The sequence below is a fragment of the Scyliorhinus torazame genome, chromosome 5 (assembly GCF_047496885.1).
Source record: "Scyliorhinus torazame isolate Kashiwa2021f chromosome 5, sScyTor2.1, whole genome shotgun sequence".
NCBI classification, from domain to species: domain Eukaryota; kingdom Metazoa; phylum Chordata; class Chondrichthyes; order Carcharhiniformes; family Scyliorhinidae; genus Scyliorhinus; species Scyliorhinus torazame.
The window spans coordinates 75,286,942-75,305,040 of NC_092711.1; the positions used below are offsets into that span (position 1 = coordinate 75,286,942).

Sequence of the window (18,099 nt, forward strand, 5' to 3'; positions counted from 1 at the left end):
TCACCAAGACGCCAGCGCATGCGCTCTGCTCCACGCTGAACCAAGATGGCGGATGTTAACCAGGGCTTGGTCCCGGGAGAAAGACTCGGAGCAGCAAACGCGGGATCTGCAGGTTCGTATTCGAGGTTTGAAGCCTTCACCAGACATTTATAAATGTTACCCGTCTATCCGCCGACTGCATGGCTCCCTGTACGTTTCCACATCCTTACCAGCTGCTGATGATGTGGAGATACCGGCGTTGGATTGGGGTGAGCTCAGTAAGAAGTCTGACACCAGGTTAAAGTCCAACAGGTTTGTTTCAAATCACTTACTTTCGGCTGCTCCTTCCTCAGGTGAATGAAGAGGTATATATATATGGCAGCACGGTAGCATAGTGGATAGCACAATTGCTTCACAGCTCCAGGGTCCCAGGTTCGATTCCGGCTTGGGTCACTGTCTGCGGAGTCTGCACATCCCGTTTCTGCGTGGGTTTCCTCCGGGTGCTCCGGTTTCCTCCCACAGTCCCAAGTTGTGCAGGTTAGGTGGATTGGCCCTGATAAATTGCCCTTAGTGTCCAAAATTCCCCTTCGTGTTGGGTGGGGTTACTGGCTTACGGAGATAGAGTGGAGGTGTGTGTTTGGGTAGGGTGCTCTTTCCAAGAGCCGGTGCAGACTCGAAGGGCCGAATGGCCTCCTCCTGCACTGTAAATTCTATGATATAATTCTGGAACCTACCTCTTCATTCACCTGAGAAAGGAACCGTGCTCCGAAAGCTAGTGATTTGAATCAGACCTGTTGGACTTTGACCTTGTGTAAGACAAGGGCTCACCCCTGACTCACCCCAATCCAAGCATCTCCACATCATCTTTGTTCAGGACGCCGGAGGTGGGGGCGTTGTGAATTTCTCTACTGGACTGCTGTGATAGATTTCAGAAACCCCTTTACTGGGGGGTTAGAAGGGGAGGATTTAGATACAGCAAACTCAAACCAAGAGAAATGTTTGTCTCTTTTGCATTTAGTTTCTGGACTGACAGTGATGGTTTTTGTAAACCTCCATTTAGAGCGTATTAGAAGAGGATTTGCAGACACGAAACTTGAACCAAGTTTCACATCAAAATCTGGCCACATTATTTGATTACTCAGCACCTGAATGTAATCGCCCTTTTAGCATAATGATTGAGTTCCAAATCATTGACATTCACTGTGTAAATCTGCCATCCTTAGTTGGGTGATGTTATTGAGGTGGAAATAGTCAATAATGGTGATGATGTTGATATCTGGATGAAAGCTCAAGTTTAAGGTGAAATATTTAGTCTGGTTCGGACTCTGGCAGTTCAGAGGAGAAGGGGTGAAGATAGTGGCTGGCGGGAACTGTAGACAATATGAAAATGTAGGAAATTTCTGTTCATCCAGTATTGGATGTTGAACAAGTCAGGATGGTGTGTACGTTGGAGAACTTGGTGGTGATGGTGTTCACAACCACCTGCTACCCTGGTCCTTCTAGGTGGAGGAAGATGGGAGTTTTTGGAAGTTCTATCAAACGTCTTGTTGAGTTGTAGATATATAAAATATCTCTACTTCATTCCTTGCCTTTCCTTTCCTGCTCCTCCCCTCTCCTCTTTTGCTCTCTTCTCCCAGCGAGACCAGATAATTGTGTAGGTCCAGACCAAGTGGCAGGTTCCCTTCCTTGAGGGACGACTTACCAGGGGTAAGCCATGGGGTACGGGCCTCTGGCTGAAAATAGATAAGTCCCCGGGACCTGATGGGATTTATCCTAGGATTCTCTGGGAGGCCAGGGAAGAGATTGCTGGACCATTGGCTTTGATTTTTATGTCATCATTGGCTACAGGAATAATGCCAGAGGACTGGAGGATAGCAAATGTGGTCCCTTTGTTCAAAAAGGGGAGCAGAGACAACCCCGGCAACTATAGACCGGTGAGCCTCACGTCTGTAGTGGGTAAAGTCTTGGAGGGGATTATAAGAGACAAGATTTATAATCATCTAGATAGGAATAATATGATCAGGGATAGTCAGCATGGCTTTGTGAAGGGTAGGTCATGTCTCACAAACCTTATCGAGTTCTTTGAGAAGGTGACTGAACAGGTAGACGAGGGTAGAGCAGTTGATGTGGTGTATATGGATTTCAGCAAAGCGTTTGATAAGGTTCCCCACGGTAGGCTATTGCAGAAAATATGGAGGCTGGGGATTGAGGGTGATTTAGAGATGTGGATCAGAAATTGGCTAGCTGAAAGAAGACAGAGGGTGGTGGTTGATGGGAAATGTTCAGAATGGAGTTCAGTCACAAGTGGAGTACCACAAGGATCTGTTCTGGGGCCGTTGCTGTTTGTCATTTTTATCAATGACCTAGAGGAAGGCGCAGAAGGGTGGGTGAGTAAATTTGCAGACGATACTAAAGTCGGTGGTGTTGTCGATAGTGTGGAAGGAAGTAGCAGGTTACAGAGGGATATAGATAAGCTGCAGAGCTGGGCTGAGAGGTGGCAAATGGAGTTTAATGTAGAGAAGTGTGAGGTGATTCACTTTGGAAAGAATAACAGGAATGTGGAATATTTGGCTAATGGAAAAGTTCTTGAAAGTGTGGATGAGCAGAGGGACCTAGGTGTCCATGTACATAGATCCCTGAAAGTTGCCACCCAGGTTGATAGGGTGGTGAAGAAGGCCTATGGAGTGTTGGCCTTTATTGGGAGAGGGATTGAGTTCCGGAGTCAGGAGGTCATGTTGCAGCTGTACAGAACTCTGGTACGGCCGCATTTGGAGTATTGCGTACAGTTCTGGTCACCGCATTATAGGAAGGACGTGGAGGCTTTGGAGCGGGTGCAGAGGAGATTTACCAGGATGTTGCCTGGTATGGAGGGAAAATCTTATGAGGAAAGGCTGATGGACTTGAGGTTGTTTTCGTTGGAGAGAAGAAGGTTAAGAGGAGACTTAATAGAGGCATACAAAATGATTAGGGGGTTGGATAGGGTGGACAGTGAGAGCCTTCTCCCGCGGATGGAAATGGCTGGCACGAGGGGACATAACTTTAAACTGAGGGGTAATAGATATAGGACAGAGGTCAGAGGTAGGTTCTTTACGCAAAGAGTAGCGAGGCCGTGGAATGCCCTACCTGCTACAGTAGTGAACTCGCCAACATTGAGGGCATTTAAAAGTTTATTGGATAAACATATGGATGATAATGGTATAGTGTAGGTTAGATGGCTTTTGTTTCGGTGCAACATCATGGGCCGAAGGGACTGTACTGCGCTGTATTGTTCTATGTTCTATATGAACCAGTTCATTCATGGTCACTTTTTCCAAGTGCCAGCCCCACAAATGTCCAGATTCATTCAGCTCAATTTCACAACCTACCGTTGTGTTTTTATTGCTTCTCTCTCACTCCATCTTTTCTGTTTTAAATCAATTTCACAGGATATTAGAAGGGGAGGATTTGCAGTCGGGAAACTGAAACCAGTTTATTGTAACCTGTATACTACCATATTTGAAACATGGAAGGAAAATGCGCCGTTCACAGTGAAAAGAAACCGGACACATGTTCTGTGTATGGACAAGACTTTAGTCCCTCATCTGGTCTGACAAAACATAACTATCGTCACCACAGTGAGAAGCCTTGGAAATGCGGAGACTGTGGGAAGGGCTTTAATTACCCATCTGAGTTGGGGAATCATCAGCGCAGTCACAGTGGGGAGAGACCGTTCACCTGCTCTGAGTGTGGGAAGGGATTCACTTGTTCATCCTCTCTGCTGCAACACCGACAAGTTCACACAGACGAGAGACCTTTTAAATGTCCAGTCTGTGGGAAGTGTCATAAAAGTTCCCGGGAACTGACTGGTCATCAACGTGTTCACAGTGACGAGAGACCGTTCAAATGCTCTCACTGCGAGACTGGTTTCAAGACATTATCTGTCCTCACTGTCCACCAGCGAATTCACACTGGGGAGAGGCCATTCATCTGCTTCACGTGTGGGAAAGGATTTGCTCACTCATCCCACCTGCGGACACACCAGCGAATTCACACCGGGGAGAGACCTTTTAAATGTCAGGACTGTGAGAAAGGCTATACAAGTTCCTGGGAACTGATGTTTCATCAACGTGTTCACACTGGGGAGAGGCCGTTCAGATGCTCTCACTGTGGGACTGGGTTCAGGCGATCATCTGATCTGATTGTACATCAGCGAGTTCACACTGGAGAGAGACCCTTCAACTGCTCTGAGTGTGGGAAGGGATTTACTCGGTTATCCACCCTGCTGGAACATCAGCGCATCCACAGTGGAGAGAGGCCGTTCACCTGCTCCAAGTGTGGGAAGGGATTCACTCGGTCATCCCACCTACTGACACATCAGCGAGTTCACACTGGGGAGAGGCCATTCACCTGCTCAGAGTGTGGCAAAGGATTCACTCAATCATCGCATCTGGTAACACATCGGCGCATTCACACTGGGGAAAGACCGTTCACCTGCCCTGGGTGTGGGAAGGGATTCACACAGTCAGCCAACCTGCTGCTACACCAGCAACTTCACAAGTGACTGTGATTGAATTGTTCTGTTAATTGTATCCGGGAGTGAACCATATTCATTGGATCTGTTTCTGCTGGTGTTAATAAACTCCAGTTATAATGGTTAACATTTCACATAAAAGTCAAATAAACCTCCTTTTATGTTAAACACAGGGTGGTAATTTTTAAAATATCTCTGACAGATTAATTCCCTTTGAAGGGTTCCCCAGTCTCCTCCATCCTCACCTCCCCTCCAATAACAAGTGTGAGGAGCTGATGGAGCTTCTTTGTCACTGAGATTGAGACAATCAGATCAGCTGCCTCTGCTGCTTCCCTCCCTCCCACTAACCCACCAGACCAAACCATTTCTCTAAGTCTGAGCCCTGAACCTGCATCTTTCTCCACTTTCACTCCTACCTTCAATCTTCCTCAGAGCTCATCTTGTCAGAGATCTGCCTTCTGCTCCTTAGACTTCATTCGCACTAAACAGCCTGACCATGTTAGCTTCTCCGTGTTAGCTGATATTGTTAACATTTCTCTCTCTCTGTCACTCTCACCTTTAAATCCACCATCATCACCTATCCTCTTAAAAAAGAAAAACTTTTCCTACTGTCGTTGCAAAGTACCGTCCATCTCGTATCACTTTCCTCTCCAAGTCCTTGTGCTCTGTGTCCCCCAAGCATCGGTCCTCGGCCCCTCCTATTTCTCATCTACACGCTGCCACAAGGTGACATTATCTCAAAGCACCGTGTTAGTACACTGACAACACCCAGCTCTACCTCACCCCCATCCCTCTCCATTGCTCCACTGTTACTAAATTATCAAACTGCTTCTCCCACATCCAGTACTGGATGAGCAGAAATTTCCTCCAATTAATAATTGGGAAGACCAAAGGCCATTGTGTTCGGTCACCAGTAGAAATTCCGTTCTCAGGGCAGCACGGTGGCAAAGTGGTTGGCATTGCTGCCTCACAACGCCGAGGTCCCAGGTTCGATCCCGGCTCTGGGTCACTGTCCGTGTGGAGTTTGCACATTCTCCCCATGTCTGCGTGGGTTTCACACCCACAACCCAAAGATGTGCATAGTAGATGTATTGGCCACGCTAAATTGCCCCTTAATTGGAAAAAATGAATTGGGTCCTCTAAATTTTTTATTTTTTTTAAAAAGAAATTCCGTACTCTAACTCCCAAGTCCATCCCTCTCCCTGGGAACTGTCTTGAGGCTGAACCACACTCTGCACAATCATTGAATCTCTGCAGTGCAGAAGGAGGCCATTTGGCCCTTCAAGTCTACACTGACCCTTGAAAAGGGCACCCTACCTATGCCCACTGCCCCGCCCTATCCGCGAAACCATCTAACCTGCACATCTTTTGACCTAAGGGGTAATTTAGCATGGCCAATCCACCTAACCTGCACGTTTGTGGACTGTGGGAGGAAACCAGAGCACCAGGAGGAAGCCCATGCAGACACGGAAAGGATGTGTAAACTCCACACAGACAGTCACCCAAGGCTGGAATTGAACCCAGGTTCTGGTGCTATGAGGCAGCAGTGCTAACCACTGTGCCACCACGCTAGATGAGATTCTGACCACATATTCACACCATCACTCATACCAGATATTTCAAAATCCATAATGTCGCCTGTACCCACCCCAGCTCGGCTGCTGCTGAAACCCACATCCATTCCCCTATTAAAATTCCCGGTCAACCTCACATTCAGTCCACACTTCCCCCGACCAGAACGTGTCAGCGTCTACATCTCTACTGCCCGTGTGCTCTCTCACGTCAGGTCCTGCTCACTTACTCGCCCTGTGCTGGCTGGAAGACTCCACAACCAGCATCTGACGAGTGATCTGATTAATCAGGTTGTTTTGGTGGTGTTCAAGCAAAATGTTGCTCCCGCTGCACCAGGAGAACTCCGGTGTAAATAGTGTCTGCAGTTGCTGAACTCTACTGAGGTGAGAATGGAGCTGCCAGGGCTGCAGTGAACCTTTAAGAACTGCTGTCTGGGTTCATTCCTCTGAATTCACTGACTCCCTGCTGAACCTTAGGAATAGAGTAGACCTGAACAACTTACCAAATACTCAACAAATTGCAAATGATTTCCCAGTAAGAACCAATTTGTACAGGGCGAAAAAGGTAAAAAAAAGGGAGCAAACACCTCCTTCACCGAATTCCCCCACTCACCAGACTCTCGGGGTTACACTCAGTTTGCCAAGGCTGCACTAAAGAACCTTGTATTTATAACCAACTCATTCTGCAGTAAAATAGTTAAATTTTGACTGTCTCTCATTTAAACGTTCCAGAGCAAAATCTCCAACTTAAGTCAGCTGTAAATGTGATAGAAAATACTGGTGTTCATTTTGCATCTTTTACAAGCTCACAACATCCCAAAGTGATTCAAATCAAGGATGTATTTGGAATGAGTCAGCATGGTGGTGCAGTGGTTAGTTCTGCTGCCTCACGGCACCGAGGTCCCAGGTTCAGTCCCGGCTCAGGGTCACTGTCAGTGTGGAGTTTGCACATTCTCCCCGTGTTTGTGTGGGTTTCGCCCCCACAACCCAAAGATATGCAGGGTAGGTGGATTGGCCACGCTAAATTTCCCTTAATTGGAAAAAATGAATTGGGTACTCTAAATTTTTTTTTTTAATATTTCAAAACATTTTTCAAAAAAGGATGTATTTGGAAGGAAGAATGAGGAGAGGCAAAGTAAACTAAACAGTACAATTTTAAACAGAATGCAGGTAGAGTGACCCGGGAGTGAATATAAACAAATATTTCAATGCAATAGGACAGGTCCATAAGACCATAAGACACATGAGCAGAATTAGGCCACTCGGCCCATCGAGTCTGCTCTGCCATTCAATCATGGCTAATATTTTGATATCCCCATTCTCCTGCAATCTCGCCATAACCCCTGATCCCCTAATTGATTAAAAACCTATCTATCTCTGTCTCAAAGACACTCAGTGATTTGGCCTCCACAACCTTCTGCAGCAAAGAGTTCCAGAGATTCACCACCCTCTGGCTGAAGAAATTCCTCATCTCCTGTGTTAAAGGATAGTCCCTTTCGTCTGAGATTGTGTTCTCTGGTTCTAGTTTTCCTACAAGTGGAAACATCCACTCTATCCAGGCCTCACAGTATCCCGTAAGTTTCAATAAGATACCCCCTCATCCTTCTAAACTCCAATGAGTACAGACCCAGAGTCCTCAATCGCTCCTCATACGACAAGCTGTTCATTCCAGGAATCACTCGTGAACCTCCTCTGGACCCTTTCCAAGCCCAGTTCATCCTTCCTTCGATACGGGGCCCAAAACTGCTCACAATACTCCAAATGGGTCTGATCAGAGCCTTATATAGTCTCAGAAGTATATCCCTGCTCTTGTATTCTCACCCTCTCGACATGAATGCTAACATTGCATTTGCCTTCCTAACTGCCGACTGAACCTGCACATTCACCTTAAGAAAATCTTGAACAAAGACTCCCAAGACCCTTTATGCTTCTGATTTCCTAAGCACTTCCCCATTTAGTAAATAGTCTATGATTCCATTCCTCCTTCCAATGTGCATAACCTCACATTTTTCCACGTTGTATTCCATCTGCCACTTCTTTGCCCACTCTCCTAGCCTGTCCAAGTCCTTCTGCAGCCCACCTGCTTCCTCAATACTACCTGTCCCTCTGCAGATCTTTGTATCATCTGCAAACTTAGCAAAAGTGCCTTCAGATCATTCATGTATATTCTGAAAAGTTGTGGTCCCAGCACCGACCCCTGAGGGACACCACGAGTCACTGGCTGCCATACTGACCCTTTATCCCCACTCTCTGCCTTCTGCCAGTCAGCCAATCCTCTGTCCATGCCAGGATCTTACCCTTAACTTATTTAAAAGTAGGACGGCATGTGGCGCAGTGGATAGCACTGGGACTGTGGCGTGGAGGACCTGGATTTGAATCCCGGCCCTGGGTCACAGTCCGTGTGGAGTTTGCACATTTTCCCCATGTCTGCGTAGGTTTCACCCCCACAACCCAAATATGTGCAGGTTAGGTGGATTGGCCACACTAAATTGCCCCTCAATTGGAAAATAAAAATAATTGGGTACTCTAAATTGATTTTTAACAACTTATTTAATCGTCTCATATGCGGCACCTTGTTAAAGGCCTTCTGGTCGATCAACTTGGTCAAAACATCCTAATTGGGTCTTCGGTTTATTGGAGGAAGAGAGTGGAAAAACACGTTATACTGAATCTTTCTAAATCATTGGCTAATCCACATCTGAAATATTGTGTTACCACAGCTTAGGAAAGATAGCAAGGAATTGGAGAGGGTACAGGGAAGCCTTGCTAGAATAGTATCAGTGATGAGAGGTTTCTGTTCTGTGAAGAGACCTGCAAAGCCGGGATTGTTCTCCCAGTATCAGAGAAGGTGAAGGAAAGAGAGACTGAAATATTTGAGGCGTTTTCATCAACATAGAGAGAAGTTGTTTCCATTGGCAGGGTGGTTGGTAACAACAGAAGACAGCTTTAAAATATTTGTCATAACAGCCAGGGTGGACATGAGTAGAGATGATTTTACTCAGTGAATTCTGGTGATCTGGAACACGAGAATATCTGGTGAAAGCAGCTCCAATGATAAATGATTTTTACTGTATTGAAGGTGCAATAAATATCAAGTTCTTGTTGACTGTAGATAGGAATTCAGTGATCAGCCTGAAATTCATGGGTACCAGCACAACAGGGAAAGAGAGAGAGACAGAGAGCGTTCACCAGCTGAGTGTGGATCACTCAGTCATTCCATTTACTGAGACAGCAGCATGAAGTCTGGGACAGAGGAGGCGAGGTTGTTGCAGAGTTAAAAATGAAACCTATTAAGGAGCAGGAGAGCTTTGAGCTGGTGGAGTCTATGAAATCTGAGACTCGTTTTCCTTTGCTGTCATTTCACAGAGGCCCAGTTTTGCCAAGATTCTTTATTTCCACAGTTACAGGATCATTGAAAAGACATTGCAGCTTCTTTACAGCACAGCGAAACTCGCACTGACTGAATATTTCTCCACTCACCTCAAGGTTATCGATTCGCATCCAGCCTCCTCAGTCCACTCCTGTATCGGGCACAGTCTCAGAGTTGGGAGGGGTCAGGGGTGTGCCCTGACCATTAGGACCCCAGCAACAGAAGAGGAACAATTCAAACACAAACATTAAATGAAGTGAAAGCAGATTGTCGAGACCTGTCAGAAACTCCTGGAGATGCTGCAGTCACTTCACACACCAGAGGAGGTTAATGGGGAAGCTCAGTGACAGTGCAGAGTACCAGAGTGGAACACATTCAGGTATAATGTCCAGATTGACAGAAACCCCTGGAGATGCTGCAGCCACTTCACACACCAGAGGAAGTTAACAGGGAGTGCTCAGAGACAGTGCAGAGTATCAGAGTGGAACACATTCAGGTATAATGTCCAGATTGACAGAAACTCCTGGAGATGCGGCAGTCACTTCACGCACCAGAGGAGGTTAACAGGGAAGCTCAGTGACAGTGCAGAGTATCAGAGTGGAACACATTCAGGTACAATGCCCAGACTGACTTTGGAGCAAATCTTTTCTGGAACCTGGGAAGGGCAGTTGAAAGACCAGACACACATCCATTGGCACACATGTACTCATACGTAGGCATCCTCGCACACGCGCTTAGCCGCCCTCACACACACACGCAACATGCATAGGTGCACTCGCACGCACCGCGCACACACACACCCACCCACAGGCACATAGACACGCACGTATGTGTGCCCGCTCACAGATACACAAGCACTAAATATTCAATAACGTGCCTCTTGTCAGTACTGTGGAACATAAAACCAGGGTCCCTGTCACATTGTGCCCCCTCAGGATGTACAAGATCCTGAGGCCAATTTGATGGAGAGAAGGAAGGCAGCACCTACCCAGACCACTCCTTTCCCAGCCTGGTGTCCGAGCGGCAGTATTATCCTTCACACAGCCTGACGTGGTATCTGGTGGTAATCGGAGTGTTTGTGGGATCTTGCTGTGCAGTCCCTGCCGAGTTTCCCACGTGAAAACAGTGAACGTGTTTCAAATACAAAAAGCTGCCGTGTTGATTGAAAGGTCTGGGCCAGTCTGAAAAGGCACAGGAGGAAGACGATCTCTTCCTTTTGACGGGTCACTCCTGCAGTGCAGCCCCTGCCGTTCTGTGGGAGGAGACGGCGACTGCCACATGCACAGTAAGATCCCACAAAGTGTTATGCAACACAGGGTCAGGAACCTAATTTCAGTGGGGGTTTGAGGGACACTGGAGAGAACTTCCCTCCCCATCCTGCTGTTGCTGTTTATATTTTACATTCGCTTGAGGGGGTGGACAGGGACAGATGGAGAGCAAGACCCACCGGGATCATCCGGGAATGACTGATTCAGGCGCCTCCCGTCCCATCGTCAGCCCCAACACATCCTTCATTCGTGGCTCAGCAAAGGGAGTTGAAGAATCAATGAATGAATACCCAGTGACAAAATGCACAGTCGTTGCTGCCAACATCTCCGGCCATTCCTGCGGTCATGTGTACACGGGCCAGCTGTCTGTCTCTTTGTGTGTGTGTTGGGTGGGGGGGGGCATGCGATGGGAGAGCAGGTTACCTGGAGCCTGCCTGGTCCGACGTTAACCAGGCGGAAGCAGATTCAGTCCAGTGTTATCACCCTCGGGCATTGTCTCTCCGAGCGATGGGAGGGCAAGTTACCTGGAGCCGGCCTGGTCAGACGTTAACCAGGCGGAAACAGATTCAGTCCAGTGTCGATCATCCTCGGGCGTTGTCTCTCCGAGCGATGGGAGGAGAGTGGGACCATCACAGGACCAGCCCCCCGCCCGTGTACTCCACTCTCTGTGAAAAGAGGGGAACGTCAGGAATAGGAGTGGGAATAGTTCCTGGCGAGCCTGCTCCACTATTCAGCAAGATCACGGCTGATCATCGACCTCAACTCCACTCTTCCCCACCCCTCAATTCCCAAGGATATCTCCACCTCAGCCTTGAACACACTCAATGACAGAACATCCAGCATTCCCTGGGATAGAGAATGCCAAAGATTCACAAACCCTCTGGGTGAAGAAATTCTCCCTCATCTCAGTCCAAAATGGCCGCCCCTTATCGAGACTGGCCCCGTGTCCCTGACTCTCTGGGAATTAGCCTCTCCGCATCAACCTTATGGAGTCTCCTCAGAATTTCACACCTTTCAATCGGAGCATCTAAACTGCAGGGAATGTTGGGCCCATTGCTCAGGCTCCAGAGCACTGACCGGTCTCCTCCTCTTCCTATTTTCTTGGCTCCCCCTCACGTTCCGAGTTCAGATCTTACCTGGGGCGGCTGGAGGAATGCCAGCCAGTCGGAGGAGTGTGTGGGCAGCAGCCCCATCGCCTGGCACTTGTAGACGGCTAGGGCCAACCCCAGCAGGTTGCCGATGAAGTAGAGCAGACGCTGCAGCCAGTGCTGAGTCGAATTCCCCAGGACCTTAAAGACTGGGAGTGAGAATAAAAAAACAGAAAGATCAGGAACAGGGGAGAGACTGTGAAATGTTCATAGAGAATTGGGGGATCCTTGTACTCAAATCACAAACAGACAGCATGGAGATACAGCAAGAAATTAGGAAGGCAGATGTTCCGTTAGCCTTCACCGAGGGATGGCGCCAGGGACCGGGGTTTGATTACAGCTTTGGGTGACTGTCCGTGCTGAGCCTGCACATTCACCCTGTGTCAGCCTGAGTTTCCTCCGGGTTCTCTGGTTTCCTCCCACAGTCCAAAGATGTACAGGTTAGGTGGATTGGCCATGATAAATTGCCCCTTAAGTGTCCAAAGGTAAGGTGGGGGTACAGGGACAGGGAGGGAATTGGGTCTCTGTATAGTGGCCTTTCAAATGGTTGGTGCAGACTCGATGGGCCAAATTGCCTCTTTCTGCACTGTAGGGTTTCTATGATTCACTGGAGTTTGAGTGAGGAAATCTTTCTGCAATTGTACAGAGTTTTGGTCAAACACAGGAGGAATAACTTATGCAGTTTGGGTCTCCTTATCTACAGAATTGTCAAGGAGAGAGGGTAACAAAGACTCACCAGATTGGTTCCTGGGATGACAGGATTGTCCAACGAGGAGAGATTGGGAAGAATGGGCCTTTACTCTCTTGGGTTTACGAGACTGAGAGTTGATCTGATTGAAACAGATATAATTGTAAAGAGGGTTTGACAGGGAGATGCGGAGACACGGTTTCCTCTGGCTGCAGAATCCGGAACACAGAGACATAGCCTCAGGGGGGCAGCTAGTTCGGACTGAGCTGAAGAGGAATTTCCTCACCCCATGAGTTGTCTCTAACCCAGAGAGTTGTGGATGTTCAATCACTGATTATATTCCAGGCTGAGATCAATGGATTGTTGGACACCAAGAGAAATCTCAGGGAGATATCTGTACACTGACTGGTGTCTTCAATTAACCCATCTCCCCCAGGGGGATATCTGTACAATGAAGGTAGAAACCTACTTTGCCACCCCTAATATGTTTTACTTTTGTTTTTATATATTTTATCAACCTTAGAACCAGTTGCTATAGTATTTTGAGCCATAGAAATAGAATAACCCCATGTCACTTGGCAGTTACTCATCAACAAACTAACTTCTTCTCCTGTAGCAGAGTAAGACCACTTCTTCAAGGCTGAGAAAGCTGGAGAGTAAAAGATCTCCTCTTCCCTGTCCTTCCTGAACTCCCTTATTCACCCAGCTCTCAGCACTCTGTTCTAAGTCCCATTCAAATGATGCCAGTTAAAAGCTGTTTCTCAGCTGCAGAATCAATACAATACTCACTTGGCGACATGGACATCAGTGCGTGTATAGGTCTCCAGGCCATCATGCAAACCATCATGATAGGGAAGATGGAGATGTTGTTGCCGGCCGTGTACATAATGAACAGATTCATGGGCAGCTGCTTCAATGGGCCAAAGGCGATGTCCCAGCAGAGCTGAAAACAGAAAGTGAGCAGGGCATCAGTAAAGGGAGCCAGGTTGGGGAAGGTCACGTACTGATCTTACACCCAGGGCTGGAAATAAGGATGACGGTTAATACCACAAAAGGTTCCTTTAGTACATGGGGTGCAGCGGTTCACCAACCCAGTTTACCACTGTTGACAAACCAAGCCTGGCCAGCTGGACAACGAGGACACATTCAAATCCAACTTACTTTCTCAACCAGGATCCGGTCTGTTTCTTGGACGCGGATGTCTGGAAGCTGTTTGTCTGAATATGCGACTGGGCTCATGAAGTCGCCCTGGCCATACTGTTGATCACGGCTCCTGTGAGAAACAGAGAACACAAATTGGGTCACCTCAGCAAGCTCTTCAGGACCCTCTTAAAAGAGGGAGTCTCTCCATCAGGGATCCCACTGTGGTGGCAATACTGCCAGCATGAACTAAACCATGAGCAAGCCTAGGGCACACTGCATGCACCAAACTGCCATGGGATTGGACAGCCACAAAGTGCATTGGAGTCAACTGACAATCCGGGTGCCAATCCCCTTGTCCAGTCCTCCGTTAAAAGGCGATTGCACCGAGTCACCGGAGGCAATGAATTTTTGCTTGACAGTGAACGATGTTGAATGTCGAGAGAGACCCACTGCAGCACCCGGCCCCAGAAACGAGCAATCGTTCCTCCAGCCAACACTCAGGTGGGGGGCTGAAACCAAGATGGCGTCGCAGGGTCGTGACCCCGGGAAAAGAAGCCAAGTGGAGTCGGAGTGGTTTCTGGGAGATTTGAGAAGCTGCTTTCTGCCAAGGGGCGGAAAGTTTTAGGTTGATGCCCACATCCCCGGGTCAGTGTGCGGTGCCCTCCATGCGAGAGAGCAGGCTGGCCCGGCCTGCGCCTCCTACTCGAGCCCCAGGCTCCAGCGCGGCCTCTGCACCTGCGGCTGCCGCTCGGGTTGAGCTCGAGGGTCCACTTCTGCCAGCGCGCGCGGTTGGCGAGCGCCGCCCCCGCAGCCATGGCAACGCCGGCGACCGTTAACCGTCCCTCCTCAAATCTGATCCGGGGAATAATCCGCGCGCTTCCGTCAACAAACCACACCCGCTGCAATGCGCATGCGCTGCTGTCCGGACGTCCTCGGCGAAATGCAGACATCGCTCACGTCTCCCCCATCTTTGTTAGGGGCACGTCGAGCAACCAAATGTCAACGGTTTCTTCACAAGTGATGCGAGACTTGCTGAGTTTATCCAGCATTTTGTTTTTATTTCAGATTTCTAGCATCCGCAATATTTTACTTCTATTCCCGGCCCATTTCTACCTCACATGTAACTGGGTATCATGAGTGAAGCTACCACCAGGCTCAGGGCTAAACCTTGCAGCCAAGTTGCAATGAAATATTGTGACTTCCTGCAGGTGCTGGAACTGATGGGAGGACAATTTGCACACATTGGTCAACAGCAATGTTGCTGTAAAGGTTGATTAGAATCACAATATCACTGATGTAACCAATTAATTGGAATGAAATAATGACAGCGATCTCATTGATCCGAGAGACAGTTTGATCTTTAATTGATTTGAAATAAATCATCTCAAAAACAGGTGTTGAATGTAGATGATGTCCTGTTTAATAATAATCTTTATTAATGTTACAAGTAGGCTTATATTAACACTGCGATGAATTTACTGTGAAAAGTCCCTAGTCACCACACCCTGGTGCCTGTTCAGGTACACTGAGGCAGAATTCCGAATGTCTAAATCACCTAGTAAGCATGTCTTTTGGAACTTGTGGGAGGAAACCGGAGCACCCGGAGGAAACCCACGGGGAGAACGTGCAGATTCCGCACAGACAGTGACCAAGCCTGGAATCGAACCCGGGGCCCTGGTGCTGTGAAGCAACAGTGCTAACCACTGTGCTACCGTGCTGCCCATATTTCATTCACTGTCATGAATTAGATTCAGCTTGGTGACAGGGTGGGTTCTGATTAACCTTCCACTGGGGACATAAAAAGGGTAAGATTTATTCTTGTTATCCTCTATCAGTGGTATATCAAATAGAGCAGAAAAATATACGGGCAGTGCATGAAATCTGACTTCTCTCTTCAGAGCTCATGTCCCACTGCAACAGTGTTTTTGTATGAGGTTCCCTCTGGTTCCTGTCACTGAGTCTCTCAGCCTGCAGTAATACACCGCGCTGTCAGACAGCTGCAGCTCACTGATCGTTCCTCACTTACCCCCACACATTTCAAACTGTCGATTGATGCAGAAAATTGAGTCCCCCACCCTCTGCAAATTTCTACTGAGCCTTGGGGAAGTGTCCAGGTGACTTTCCCTCTCCTTGATGCCCCACAATGTCAGCAGCTCAGACTCCAGCTCAATACCCCTGAGCAGGTTCTGCAAGTTGCAGACACTCCTCAGATATCATTGCCCAGGATTGTAACGTTCTCCAAAAACGCCCACATACTGCAATCCTAGCACATCACCTGTCCTGTGGAGAACATCAAACTCCAGCCTAGTTATAGGGGTTATTAACTTGAGCAGAAATAAACAAAGGACGTGATTAACAATAACATCCAATCCCTGGAGTCACACATGAACCCGCTGGTGTCTCAGCAGGTTGGATGATCGATTGAATCCCTTCCCACACTCGGGGCAGGTGAATGGTTTCTCTCCACTGTGAGTGCGTTGGTGTGTCTGGAGATTGGATGATTGAGTGAATTGTTTCCCACACACGGAGCAGGTGAATATCCTTTCCCCAGTATGAATTTGCTGGTGTTGAATAAGGTGAGATGATTGTCTAAATTTCTTCTCACAATGAGAGCAACTGAATGGTCTCTTGTCAGTGTGAACAAGCTGGTGTTTAATTAGATCTGGAGAGGTTTTAAAGCAATCCCCACAGTAAAAGCATTTAAAAGGTCTCTCGTCACTGTGAACTCTCTGGTGTGACCCCAGGCTGGATGACTTTGCGAATTCCTTCCCACACATGGAGCACCTGAACGGTCTCTCCCCAGTGTGACTGCGCCGATGGCTCTCCAGCTGGGATGGGTAACTGAATCCCTTCCCACAGTCCCCACATTTCCAAGGTTTCTCCATGGTGCCAGTGTCCTTGTGTCTCCAGGTTGGATGATCAGTTGCCCATCTTGATCGGACACAGAACATGTGAACGGTTTCTCCTCGCTGTAAATGGTGTGATGTTTCTTCAGGCTGTGTATTTGGTTAAAGCTCTTTCCACAGTCAGTTCACTGGTACTTTCTCACTCGGATGTGTGTTGTGTGGGTCTCGGGGCTTTTCCAGTCACACTGATGTTTCCACAGTCAGTTCACTGGAACACTCTCACTCGGCTGTGTGTGTGTCTCGGTGTTTTTCCAGTCACACTGATGTTTGAAATCTTTTCCCACAGGCAGAACAGACAAACATTTCTCCTTCGACATGCAAAGGCCAATGATATTCAAGTCCTGATGAATCGAATGACTCTGCCAGATCTTGACATGATGTTTGCTTTCCTCATCTGCAAATCCTCGTCTGCAAATCCTCACCTTCTCATGCTCTGTAAAAGGAGATTACCAAAGTCATCACTGTAAGTAGAGGACAGAAATGCAGAACAGATAATTCTTGTTTCTAGGGACCATTTTTTCCCTCTTATTCCACTACAGCTGCAGATCCCCGTCCCACACACTCTCCCTCCCCACTGGGCTGAAATACAGATAAAGTGTTGGATATATTTTCCTGCATCCCTTTAACAAATTTGTACAAATAGAGATAGAATCATGTTTGATAATTCACTTCATTCATGAATCCTGTTGAAACGTTTCACAATCAATCATCTGAATATGTGTTCCCAGCAAGTTAGAAAACTTTCTATTAGACTTCACTGGAAAACACTTAAATCTATGATCTCTTGTCACAACCACATAAATATAAATGTGGATTGAAATTCAGGAGAAAGGACTCTATTCCACAAATAAGATATAGAACAAATAGCCTACAAGGCAGTGCAATGACCTACTTTATAAAGCTCACAGACAGTATGTAAATGATTGAGAATTTAATGAACTCATGCTGACAACATATGATCTGTGGATTTAATACAAAATGCAGATTGCAGAGAATCATTTCTATTCTGCTGGTTAAGGACTCCTGCTTTTTGTAACCTATTGTAATTATTTGTCTGATGAAATGATCATAATGTGCAATACTTTTATTATTTTATACTTTTATTTAATGGCTGTCTACAACTATGTGATGAATCCTAATTACTTATTATATTTGTAGCATCATCACAATTCTGAACCTGCCACACTTATGATTTTGAAGCAAACCAATGATCTATTGAACCAAACTAATTCTCTATGAATCTGGATCACCTTGATGGACCAGACGGAATAACCAACGTTAACCTTATTCCAGAAGTGACTGTGTGGAGATTAAATGAGCAATTGTTAAGGTGGTTTCTCCAAGCCTCCCGGGCTTTTTTTTTCTCTCTATCTCTCTCTCTGTGTTTTCAAATCCTCGCCATCCAGCCGCCAGCTCCATCACTCCTTCGACCAGCTGTAGATGTGACAAATAAACACCTATCCATGGTCATGACTGACACAGCGCATGCTCCAAATACTGGGCGACACGGCACCTG

General features: G+C 47.3%; 2 protein-coding genes and 2 long non-coding RNA genes across 9 annotated transcripts in view; 2 read left to right on the forward strand and 2 right to left on the reverse strand.

Annotated features, from left to right (window-relative positions):
- LOC140418506 (uncharacterized) lies at positions 1 to 17,917 on the forward strand. 6 transcript variants are annotated; one of them, XR_011945093.1, is made up of 4 exons: positions 1 to 112; positions 3,405 to 3,534; positions 16,870 to 17,046; positions 17,742 to 17,917. XR_011945093.1 is itself a non-coding variant. In XM_072501982.1 (3 exons), the coding sequence occupies exons 1-3, from the start codon at positions 46 to 48 to the stop codon at positions 17,773 to 17,775; spliced, it is 291 nt and encodes a 96-aa protein (XP_072358083.1). In that variant the 5' UTR covers positions 31 to 45; the 3' UTR covers positions 17,776 to 17,917. The 6 variants fall into 6 exon arrangements, 4 of the variants coding, with proteins under 4 accessions (XP_072358080.1, XP_072358083.1, XP_072358082.1 ...); XR_011945094.1 differs by lacking the exon at positions 3,405 to 3,534 and having other exon boundaries at positions 10 to 112; XM_072501982.1 differs by lacking the exon at positions 3,405 to 3,534 and having other exon boundaries at positions 31 to 125.
- On the forward strand, positions 9,385 to 10,402 carry LOC140418519 (uncharacterized). The gene is made up of 2 exons (XR_011945105.1): positions 9,385 to 9,926; positions 10,043 to 10,402. It is a non-coding gene; the product is annotated as an uncharacterized lncRNA (long non-coding RNA).
- On the reverse strand, positions 9,911 to 14,554 carry LOC140418513 (ER membrane protein complex subunit 4-like). Its single transcript, XM_072501994.1, has 5 exons — positions 14,413 to 14,554; positions 13,696 to 13,807; positions 13,324 to 13,477; positions 11,835 to 11,995; positions 9,911 to 11,363 (listed from the first exon to the last, which is right to left on the reverse strand). The coding sequence occupies exons 1-5, from the start codon at positions 14,490 to 14,492 to the stop codon at positions 11,328 to 11,330; spliced, it is 543 nt and encodes a 180-aa protein (XP_072358095.1). The 5' UTR covers positions 14,493 to 14,554; the 3' UTR covers positions 9,911 to 11,327.
- The window catches only part of LOC140418517 (uncharacterized), a 5,442-nt gene continuing 2,360 nt past the window's right edge, over positions 15,018 to 18,099 (reverse strand). Inside the window, exon 2 of the long non-coding RNA XR_011945103.1 lies at positions 15,018 to 17,016. This is a non-coding gene — a long non-coding RNA (uncharacterized lncRNA). The remainder of the gene's footprint in view (positions 17,017 to 18,099) is intronic.

Coding starts and splice junctions, on each gene's coding strand:
- LOC140418506 (XM_072501979.1), top strand. CDS start 3,482: ATGGAAGGAAAATGCGCCGTTCACAGTGAAAAGAAACCGGACACATGT.
- LOC140418513 (XM_072501994.1), bottom strand. CDS start 14,492: ATGGCTGCGGGGGCGGCGCTCGCCAACCGCGCGCGCTGGCAGAAGTGG. Junction 13,478..13,695: donor ACCGGATCCTGGTTGAGAAA/GTAAGTTGGATT, acceptor TTCTGTTTTCAG/CTCTGCTGGGACATCGCCTT. Junction 11,364..11,834: donor CATTCCTCCAGCCGCCCCAG/GTAAGATCTGAA, acceptor CTCTTTTCACAG/AGAGTGGAGTACACGGGCGG.